The following is a 9555-nucleotide window of genomic DNA, read 5'->3' as shown; positions in this document are numbered from 1 at the left end:
AAAAAAAAAAAAAAAAAAGAAAGAAAGAAAGAAAGAAAGAAAACTAAAACCCAACAATAGGGGAACCATCCGCGGAACCCGAATAGAACCAAGCCTGATCGGAAGTCAGAGCAAAGCAGAAGAACGTGGGTCAGGGAGTCCACACGGCTGGGCACGAGGCAAGCCATGTGATGAGGATGGGCGTGAAGAAGGCACGCATACTGTTAGTTAGATCGTGCTAGAGCAACAAGTTTTTAGCGTGGAGTCAAGCTTAAGGATTTACATTTCGATTTTCTTCAGCCCTTCGCGACGAGGTAAACTGGATCTTCCTAGTGTGGTGGCTAGCTGCGTAGTGAGGGTATAGAGTGGTGGGCGCTAGTCCACTAAGGTTTGGAGGAACTCCAGCTACTTTAAATTAAAAAGGAAAATCATTTGAGAACCTGGAAGCTATGGAATCGACATGATGGAGGACTTTCTTTTTTCTGTTTGCACTGTACGCCCGTTCAAGTGGGAAATTGAATAAACATACAAGTTTGGTTTTGATACTGTGAGTAATAATTATTTGTTCGTAATAGCCACCATGTGCTCTATTGGATTGGATTTCAGTAGTCTGTGAGTGAAGGAAGAAACTAGGATAGGTCATACTTGCGGACTTCCCACATCTGCAGACTGTTTGCCTCCTGTAGTTTAAATTAACTGAACTCAACTATTAACCCTAAATACCTACATTGGATATATTTTGTTTTTCGGAGGCTGGATATCCAACCATACATCCATAACCCAAAGGCAAACGAACCCCTAACCTCAGCGTTGGTACCGACGGAATCCATTCCGAGATCCTTCGGATACAGCTCCCTATCGCCAAAAAAACCGTTACAGAACAGGAGTCGAAGCCGAGCCGCACCCACGAACACATTGTTATTATGATCCTCAAAACACTTACCCTGATCGCAGATGACGACCACCGAACGAAATGACGTTACTTCTAAATATAACCGGAATCGAGGAGTTTGCGTGTATGTCCCCTTGGCAATGAACAGTGGTGCAATTTTGCGGAAGCCCACTTTGTATCCGAGTCCATCCTAGCCATGCGGGATACCTGCCATCTGGCGGTAAATTTGCCTTCAGATATCTCGTGCGCCTTGCTCCACCGCGGTGATGGTTGAGTGTCGTCCGCTTCTGGCGAAACGGAGATGGCCAGAACAGGAGTCCCGAAATCACATTAAGGATTCCGCGCGATGGAAGAGGCCCAAGCGGACTTGTATTGCGTAAACCCGCGGGAAAAAAAAAAAAAGGCATGGTTAGTAACTCATGGATGGAGGATGGTGGTTGTTATTTTTAAAAACAGATTGGGAAATTAATGAGGATAACCCATAACTTGCTTCAGTAACCAAGGGTTTGAACTTCACAATAGAATAAATTAGAATAAAACAAGGGTCCAACAGTGTAATCCCAAACCCAGTCTATAGTGGACAACCAGCACCACACCTAATATGATACTGAGTTCTGACTCTGACTCTCACTCTAACCATGGGTTGACAGTCTTTTTTGCTGGTTTGCCTCCTTTGGCCGCCCAAGATCCTCAGTAACCTTCTGCTTTGCAAAAGCCAAAATTTTGGAGCGCCAGCCATTCGGGTACAGCACCTCACCGCTTATCCTGTCACAGTCAGACCTCTGCCCCTTTAGTCTCATCCTTAGTCTCTACTACCAAAAAACCAAGACCCAAAAAAGGACTAGCTCGAACAGTCATCCTAACTGGAGTCAGACTCACTGGAGGCAAACCAAAAGCCAAAAGAAAAAAAAAAAAAAAAAACTGGAGATACGATGCCGTGCCCTTAAACTTTCCCTTCCCGGGCTCCACTCCACAACAGGGATGGATCTAAACTCTTCTTGGCAGGTCACTACAGCCCACACCAATAGGGAATCGCTCGCCCCTTGACACGGCACATCAGAGGAGTGAGAAAACGCGTAACGCTTGAACTCCAGCCACCCGCTGGCGAATCATGGGCCCCGCCTGCAACAATCACACTATTCCCAATTGCGTTGCGGGGGTTCCTGATCAGGAAGTCCGGTGGGGCCGCCCATTCGTCGAAAAGAGTGAACTCGATACGAGTTGCACTTTAGTCTACCGCAATGCTTGCCGCTTTGGGTGAGGGGGGAGGATATCCAGTGCGGGATGGATGATGAGGGGCCCGTGGCGGTCTTTGCGGCTTGTGCCTCAATGCTTGATTTGTTAATATTGATGGTTTTGCCGGAACCCTAAACTTTTTGGTTTGATTTTTTACAGTACTGCTTTTTTTGAGTTTGATGGGAGGCTGTTTTTGGCGATATATCGTGGAAATTTGGTTTAGGTGGGTAAGTAAGTGTTGGTGATGGTCTATGCGTGCGCGCTGGAGCTGAAGGCTGAAGCTCTCCAGTAACTATTTACTAGTAAAATGAACGATGGGGGAGAATGGATGTCTGCGTTGTGCACTGACTGTTAGATGACTTTCACTAGCTGAACTATCACGCTGTAGTTCACACCGTTATCATCGTGGCGGTTATATTTAGGACTGTTAATCTCGCTTCCCTCCAGGGTGGTGGATAGTCTGTTGAAGTGTACGTAGTTGCCAAGGGTCCGACTAAAGCGCTGGATTTGTATTCCGTGTTTGTCCGCATGAGCTTGATGGAAGTATAATCCGGGCTTCAAAGATTTCCCATGCATAAATACAGATTACTTCGGTATACATGCACAATAAGAACTACATTTCAAGACAATCCTAAAGGGAATAAACAACAGTCATAGGAATTGGCTCAAGAGCGGAAACCCTCGGTAGATGGAGACCGCCCATCGGCACTTTAGTTCCAGAAGGTCGAGTTGGAGTGTTTAGGAACTGATGATCCACGATACTTTAATTGCGAAAAGTGTTTAGCCGGCTGAGACGTATAATGATTCAGGTATTGAGGGAAAAACGGAAAAATCAAAAACTAAAAATTTCTCTTAAACATCTGTCATCTGCACGGGTCCATCTTGGCAGATCCATTCGGCAGATCGTCATGATTGGCGTTGTTGTCTCCGGTACGGGCGCAAGAACCCAGTAAAGGATAAGGGGTTAATATAATACATTATTCAGGTCCTGGGATAGAGTATCGAATAGTATATGTATATGTGTATGTATGAGGAAGGTTAAGATTTTGAGGGGGCAATGCTCGTTGAGTATGTAGGTGGAATTGTCTGCAGACTGGTAGATACATTACTCCATAGTAGATGGTTATTCTCCCCCCCCCCCCATCCCCATCGACATAAAGAGAAAATTGTCCCTGGAATTCCAGAATCTCTCCGTTCCACGGACTAGGGAAAACTTTAGCATCTCGAAGTTCTACGGGGTACGGATCGTAACCCGCGCTGAGGTCCCCGAAAGGCCGGAAGAACCAGTCGAAGTGCCAAGCTAATAGAGCAACCGATAGACCATGAGGACCAGAAAGAAAATCTCCATCCAGTATGGACATTAATTTACGATTTAAACTTGTCGTATATTAGTTAGGTAGGGGGGGGGGTCGTGGTTCTCTCCCGCGTGTCCACCCCCAAAATTCTTGACCAAACCGCACCTGACTCCATCAAGAGGGTCAGTACTCGATCCAGCTAACCCTCCCAAAAGGGCAGGCTATGCCTACACGCATTCCGCTAGGGGAAATTGATCCCTCTCAATTGGTCGCGATTCCCGACGACCAACTGCCTACATTGGTAAATACATAGTAACTAGCCTAGTTTAGTAGTTTAGAGAGGTTAGTGCTAAACTCTTTCGAAAGAGGATGCTAAGTTTAAGTAGGTTAGCTAAGCTGACTAGCCAACTCAATCCAGGATCCAATCCACACACATGGTTAGCACCACGTCCTGGAATGGTAATCACTATGCTCAGGTAGGTATGATGTGTGAGTGGATCCCATATCCCCTATCCTATCCGAACTAAGATAAGCCTACTGCAAAAAGGGCAGCGACTAAGAAAATTTCACCACGCACGCGATTGGTGCGCACCAGGCATGATTCATTTTTAAGGAAAAGGCAGGGTGATGCAGCCACATGCCCCAGGGACGGCAGATAGTCGATAGCCGAGCTTGGCTCGACCAGATAACCCAATCAGAAGGGTTGGACCCACAGGAGCTGACGCGTGCACATCTCACAAAGCTTTCCTTATTTTGGGGGAACCTTACTGCTTCGGGTATGGTGGCGTGGAAGTTTTGCTTTTGGCTGTGTTTAAATGGGGCCCTGGTGGTGGTTGTTGGGTCCCCTTGAGGGTCTTTTGGAATTGAGAAGCCCTTACAAAATACCAGAAGAAAAATAGTATTATCCAATATCAGTGGCATACCTCCCCCGTAGGGAAATGAGCAAAAAAGCACGCTCCCCCGCAAGCCCGTTACCCTGAATCCCTGTGTGCGATCCTGGCCCGGCTCCACAACACTGCCACTCTCAGGGTTGCGGCTAGCAGTCAGATGAAACGCGCCGTTCATCCACACTAGAGCCGGAGCCGGCGTCCCACCCTCTTCAAGAACAACCCTCTAACTGGAGTTTGATATCGCGCATGATATCACTGGGCCCTAACCGTCAGATTGGGCTGCCATGAGAAGGGGGTCGAGTGATGCTTGTAATAGACCGACTTGTTATCATTTTCTACAGTTGGGGGTATCCATTGTTTGATTAACTCTCGTTCTACTTGTTAAGCAGCATTACGTAGGACTCAGGGGTATCCCTGTTCTTCGTTCTTCAGGGTAAGTTTTACCTTACTGGTTGCGTTTTGAGGCTACTTGGTTCTCATTATTGGGTTTGATACTCGTGGTGATTCAACGTGCTGGCAAACTATAGATCTTCAATTATAGCCTGTAGCAACCTACGACAACATCTCCAACTAACGTTCCTCTCTATTCAAGAGTCACAACGATGAATACGTAGTCAAACAAGGACCCTTGAACAAGCTTCACCTGGCAGCAGCCTTGGGCGTGATTCCCGACGGGAAAAACACATCTAGTGTGCAGAAAGTGGAGCCCTACGGTCTTGGCGTATGTCAATGGCGGCGATGGGCATGTGCTAGTCGTCGACCATGGAAGGGGGAGACGATGGAGGAATTTCGGTATGAAACCACACAGACAACTACAATCCAACTAACTCTGAAACCCACATGCAGGATTCCAAATTTCTATTTGGCTAATATTCGGTGAAATAGATTGAATGATTGCGTACGTACAGTGGTTGTCACCTTGCAGTGGATTGGGTCGGACTTGCACCCCGTTTTCCTCGACCCCAAAATGGCAAACATGGGTCGAGGCAGGCCTTGATCAAAGCGTTCGAGCTTACGACTGCCAGGTGGGATGGATGGAAGTCCCTGCATCTGGGACTAACTGGAAGGGGCAGTTGGGTAAAATGACATGGACAAGAATAGAAATTGGTGATTTCTGTTCCTGAGTATCACTATGGGGACCTTTTCATGGTATAGAGATGATCCTTCCGAATGGGGCCGTCATTTAGTCTACCACCAGTCACGATGGGGACGGGAAGAAAACATCGTAGTGTCTATAGAGTAATACCATGCAGTGTGTAAGTAGTTTATGTCTCGACACAAAGCTAACAGTACAAGTGCAGATACGAAATGTCTGAACACACACAAATTCACGCGCGGTACCTGATCTCTCACATGAACCGAGGGGCAACGCAGGTACTATCTATTTCTCCCTCCACTCCAAAGTTTCATTCGAGGTGACGATTGCAACTGCAAATTTGCCTTCGCGGACGAACGACAGCGATATGTTCTATTTTAATCACTGTTAATTTCTGGTTGCTTCGTAATGCGCTCCTCTCGGACCTCTCGCCCCCCAAGACGGGGCGAGAAGAAGTTTAGCTACGAGTTACCTTGTGCCCTATTTTCCTTGTTCGGTCTTGCCGACAAAAACAGGGAAAATTGAGCAGGAGAAAACAGCCACATCTAGGAAATTATTTCCATGCGATTCAACCCTATCAGGCGAAAGACAGGGACGCATGTCTGGAAGTAAGGTGAGCGAGGGGAGGATGCAGGGGTACCATGCTGTGGTGTCTGCATTGCAGATGGATAGATGTGTATCGGTATTTTGCCGTCCCTCGTTCTGTACTGGGATGTCTGATAGATCTTCTTTTTCTACATTAGTTATCTGATTTATCGACTGTCATCGGACTTCGACTCACTATCGAAGGTCCGTCGAATACCTATAGTGTCGCCATTATACTCCGTACATATGCACCGACACAACTGAAGTCGTTCGTCCAGCTGAACTCTTCCATCCGAGCCAGTCAAAATCTACACTGCCCGCCTCATGCACACGACTGCAAACAACAGAAATTCAAATAAAATCCTATGAAATTTCAAATTGTAGAACAAAAAAATGAAATAAAATAAAATAAAATAAAAAGTAAAACCCCAATTTAGGGGGTCAACGCTCGAGCGTCCATTCAGACCCTTACTAACTAGGGTGAATTCATTAGTTCGTTGACTTACTTTCCAAACTAAAACATCATCCACTATCAATCCATCTGATTTAATCTAACCAAAAAAAAAATAAAATAAGATAAAATAAAAAAAAAATACCTCACAATCCAGCATAGGTATATATATAAATAGACAAAATGAAATAAAAAGATGGGTAGTATTTGCATCATCCAGGGTCCTACGTAGACACATCCCTAGTCAACAAGACTGAGGTGACTTCCGAACCAGTCAGAAGGCCATCACAACAACATATCTGATACAGACGTTCCAAAATCCCACGCAATCCCTGAACCATTCCATGACGACCACTCAGTCTACAGGGCTCATCCAGGAATGTTCGGCCATTGGCTGACCTTTCCCCACAGATCCCTGCCGCCAAGCCCGCACATGACAAGGAGGATGGAGAAGGCTTACGCGGCACTTTTACTTAGTCAACTACAGACACGGCCTGCAGGGCGAATGCTTGGCATCGGCGACATGTGGCAAATCAGTAAAGAAAAAAGAGAGAGAGAAATGAAATAAAATAAAATAAAATAAAATAAAAAGAGAGAATTTAATCTAATTCATTTTCGTTCAATCCATATTTTCTGGTTATCTTTTTTCGGACTAGTTCACAGGAGAGGTGTCGATGTGCATGTGTATGGGTGTGCTGCATTTCATGATCACAGAAGTGAGGAGAGATGTCAGTGGGTTCCCCTAGGGTTACAATGAATGTCACTCTTGAGTTTGGTGGTGTGGTGGTACAGAACCGTTCCCAGACACTGAGAGTGTATATAATGTCTATTGTTGCTCCTCTGCTTAAGTAATCACGTCTAGATTCCTCACCCATAGTTGACTAGTAGTTGTACAGAGTCTACGGGCAGATGTATAGACCGTCCCGTGTAAAGCGTATCAAATAACCTGACCATGAAGTTTATAGACTCCCGTTCACCGTAGATGTAATAAATTCGAAGAAGAATGCCCGTCAAGTTTTTCAACAGGTGTGAACATGGCTCAGCGGGATATGCCTCGAATATATATATCTTTATCTATCTGGGACTCATACATCTGTCCCAGAATGAAAAGGAAAACACACCAAAAACAGAAGATAAAGGAAAAGAAAAACAAAAGAAAGACAGAAAACCCCGACAATAATAAGAATAGCAAATGTCGTGAAAGATCAAGCCCAAGTTAAATTCAACTAATGTCTAATTCATCTGTATAGCACACCAAATCAGATATCAACGTAGTATAGACGATAGCACTGGGTAGCACCAAGGACCACCACTGGCAGCATCTGACATCGATCGACCAAATCCCAGTCAGTGCAGAGGACGATATTATCGTACGGCTATCGCAGAAGTTCTCGCAGCAGATTTCCCTGCCCTGCGTCCAAAAACCGCCCCCGACGTCAACCCACTGCCCCCGGGATAATTGTCATAGAAGAGTCCCCCAACCATCTCCCCAGCGCAGTACAACCCGGGGATTTCACAGTTCGTCATAGACGAAACCACAGCAGCTGTCTCTGGATTCACCGCCAGACCACCAAATGTAAAGGTGACGCCCGCACTGACCTTTACAGCCAGGAACGGAGGCTGGTCGATAGGCAACGCCCAATTGGACTTGGGGATGCTGAGCGTACATGTCTTTGATTGAGTTGAGAGACCGTCCTTTACAGCCGGGTCCCATTGCTGGCCAGGGTTCAGTCGCTGGCTTTCATAAACAGAGTTGTTGAACTCATCGATCGTCCGCTCGAACCGGTCCTTGTCTTCCAGACCATGTTCCGCAGCACATTTCTCTGCCAGCTCTGATATCGACGACGCTGTGATATGCTGCACCACTTCTGGTCGATACTCTTCCTTGCGCAGCCAGGAGATTGTTCGCGAGTCCCAGATTTGGAACGCAACATGACCCGGTTGATGCAGGATCTGCCGTCCGACCATGGCATAGGTGTAGTTGCGTAAATCCGAGCCTTCGTCCACAAATCGAGAGCCTTGACGATTGATCATGATCCCTAATGGGTAGCCAGACTTGGTAAACTCATTGGAGATCTCGCGGTCTCCTGTATTGGGGGGTGCGTTTGCGTCCCATGCCACGCAGTGACACCCGGACCAGTTGCCAACTTGTTTGGCTGATACATCGCGAATTGCCATCTCGAGACAGTCGCCTGAATTATACGGGGTACCGCGAACTAAGGCGGTGTCCCAATGAGGCCCTAGAAACTGTGCTCTCATCCGTGGATTGGCTTCGAAGCCACCGGCAGCAAGTACCACGGCGTTTGTCTTGATCACCTTCACTTGGCCATGGTGCACAACCGTCACCGACGTTATAGCACGAGTCACTGGATCCGTGGCAAGCTTCTCTGCAGCCGTTGAGAAGAAAACTTCAATACCCAGCTCCTGGGCCGTCCGGAGGTGGTCTTGAATAAGCCCTTTGCCTCCATCCTGGGTTTTCAAGGCCAGACCCCCCCAGAACTTGATCCGACCGTTCACCTCATACGCTTGTCGGTTGAAAGAAAGCTGGAACCGGACACCATTCTCCGCAAGCCACTTGACGGTTGCGTTCGAATCGTGTACGAGTACTCGGCTTAGCTCACGGTCCGTCCTCTTTCCTGTCACTCGCTCCATGTCATTCGTGAAGTCAGCCGCGGTGTACGGACTCATATCAATCTTCTGCGCTGTGGCTGTATCGACATTATTCACAATGGGAAGGAGGTCCTCTAGACCACCATGAATAGTCCGGAATGCTCCTGCAGTAAAGTAAGAATTTCCCCCTGCCCAGTTTTCAGGACATTTATCAATGATGATCACCTTCTGAGCACCAGATTGAACTGCTGATATGGCGGCGCAGAAGCCGGCATTTCCGCCACCAATGACGAGGACGTCGCAGTGGGAAGGGAGAGCCATTACTGCGAGTGAAGTTCGAGATTGGTTTAGGATAGTTGTTTTCGCAATAAGTTTGGATTTATATAGCCGAGTAGTTGGGGATCGAGTCAAGACACTCGGAGCTCCGCAGCTCCACCGAGCATCCGCATAGTAATGCGGGGGAGCAGAAGAGTATCGGACGTCCGATCACTAGTCTGATGTGTTACACAAAGTACTGTACC

At 47.0% G+C, this 9555-nt stretch overlaps 1 protein-coding gene across 1 annotated transcript; it reads right to left on the bottom strand.

The window, feature by feature from the left end:
• Positions 1-7370: 7370 nt before the first annotated feature.
• BDV27DRAFT_133548 (uncharacterized protein) lies at positions 7371-9510 on the bottom strand. The gene has a single exon (XM_032068113.1). The coding sequence runs from the start codon at positions 9353-9355 to the stop codon at positions 7790-7792; it is 1566 nt and encodes a 521-aa protein (XP_031924181.1). The 5' UTR covers positions 9356-9510; the 3' UTR covers positions 7371-7789.
• Between the last annotated feature and the right edge of the window lie 45 nt (positions 9511-9555).

This window comes from Aspergillus caelatus (assembly GCF_009193585.1).
Source record: "Aspergillus caelatus strain CBS 763.97 unplaced genomic scaffold BDV27scaffold_186, whole genome shotgun sequence".
NCBI classification, from domain to species: domain Eukaryota; kingdom Fungi; phylum Ascomycota; class Eurotiomycetes; order Eurotiales; family Aspergillaceae; genus Aspergillus; species Aspergillus caelatus.
This window is presented reverse-complemented; position numbering and strand designations above follow the sequence as displayed.

Excerpts from the sequence above, each read along its gene's own strand:
- BDV27DRAFT_133548 (XM_032068113.1), bottom strand. The coding sequence starts at position 9,355 with ATGGCTCTCCCTTCCCACTGCGACGTCCTCGTCATTGGTGGCGGAAAT.